Raw genomic sequence first — 1,576 nt, forward strand, 5'->3', positions numbered from 1 at the left:
TAACCCTAATATTTTATAAGTAGATTAACATAAAGCAGAATTTTACTTTTAATATCATTAATCATCTGGCTTTGATATATAAAATGTATTGATATTTTGTGAAATCATAATAAAACTGGCATGATTTTTTTTTTAAGAGTGAGACCTGATCTATGCAATAACATCATAACATATGTTCTATGTATTTTTTTTCCCTCTCCTTGTTTAGAAACAATGAGGAATAAAACAAATGTGAATGAATTTATTATTTTGGGATTCTCCAGTGTTCAGGAATACCAGAATCTTTTTCTTGCATTCTTCCTAACAATATATCTCATCACCCTCACAGTGAACATTTCCCTCCTCACCATAATCAGACTGAGTCTAGAACTTCACAAGCCCATGTATTTCTTTCTTGGTAACTTGTCTTTTTTAGAGCTAGGTTACATCTCTGTGACTGTCCCTAAGATTATTATGGATATTGTCAGGCAAAATAAAAATATTTCTTTCTCTGGATGTTTTACTCAGCTTTTCTTTTTCACCTTCCTGGGAGCAACTGAAACTATTCTTCTTGCAGTAATGTCCTTTGATAGGTATTTGGCAGTATGTTTCCCCTTGCGTTATTCTAGTATCATGACCCAGAAAGCCTGTTTTGTCCTGGCTGCTGCCTCATGGGTGTTTGGTTTCTTAACCACCTCATGCCCAATAATAAAAATATCAGAGTTACATTTTTGCAATGCCAATGTAATTAACCATTTTTTCTGTGAGGCTGCCCCTTTGCTTCAGTTGTCCTGTTCTAATGCAGATTTTCAAGAGTTGTTTGTCATTGTCTGTGCATCTACAGTTATTCTCTCCTCTGTTATCCTCACTATGACATCTTATGGTTGTATCTTAAGAGCAATTTTGAAGATCCCATCTGCCACCGGTAAACACAAGGCTGCTTCTACCTGTGCTTCTCATCTAATAGTAGTTACTACATTTTATTCAACCATGTTTGCTATGTACATAAAACCCACAGCCAGTGAGGGCTCTCTTAATAAGATAATGGCATTGTTTTATGCTGTGTTTACCCCACTTGTTAATCCATTTATCTACAGTTTAAGAAACAAAGAAGTTAAAGAAGCATTTTCTAAGCTTGTAATAAAGAAAGGGGTTCTCTAAAAAATTATTTTGGGCAATCAAAAAATGTTCTGGACTTGTTTCATTCATTGCATCAGTCATAAAGAGCTAAGATTTAACTAATGATATTTGGTTACTATTTCTGTAACATATAATGTGATAGTAATACTTTTTTAAATTTGATTTATTCATTTTGAGGTTTTTTTAATACTAAAACTCTGATTAAAATATAGAGGCTCCGATTACAAGTTGAGTGCTATTGGTAGTGTTGGGTGAACTATCTACTGTATATCCTGGCATTATGCTAATAATAAATAATAGCGCATACAATTTTAAGGGCACCTGAAAACCTGAAGTATAATGTTTGGGTTAGAATGAAAATATTTAAAAACACATGTACTGTATATGTTAAAGAATTTCTCACATGTATATACATATTAAATGTCACATATATATATATATATATATATGTTGTTTT

The 1,576-nt window shown here is 32.3% G+C and overlaps 1 protein-coding gene across 1 annotated transcript; it reads left to right on the plus strand.

The window, feature by feature from the left end:
* The first annotated feature begins 213 nt into the window (after positions 1-213).
* Positions 214-1,140, plus strand: LOC128647078 (olfactory receptor 6B1-like). The gene has a single exon (XM_053699894.1). It carries the CDS (start codon positions 214-216, stop codon positions 1,138-1,140), a length of 927 nt encoding a protein of 308 aa, XP_053555869.1.
* The last annotated feature ends 436 nt before the right edge of the window (positions 1,141-1,576 follow it).

This window comes from Bombina bombina, chromosome 2 (assembly GCF_027579735.1).
Source record: "Bombina bombina isolate aBomBom1 chromosome 2, aBomBom1.pri, whole genome shotgun sequence".
NCBI classification, from domain to species: Eukaryota; Metazoa; Chordata; class Amphibia; order Anura; family Bombinatoridae; genus Bombina; species Bombina bombina.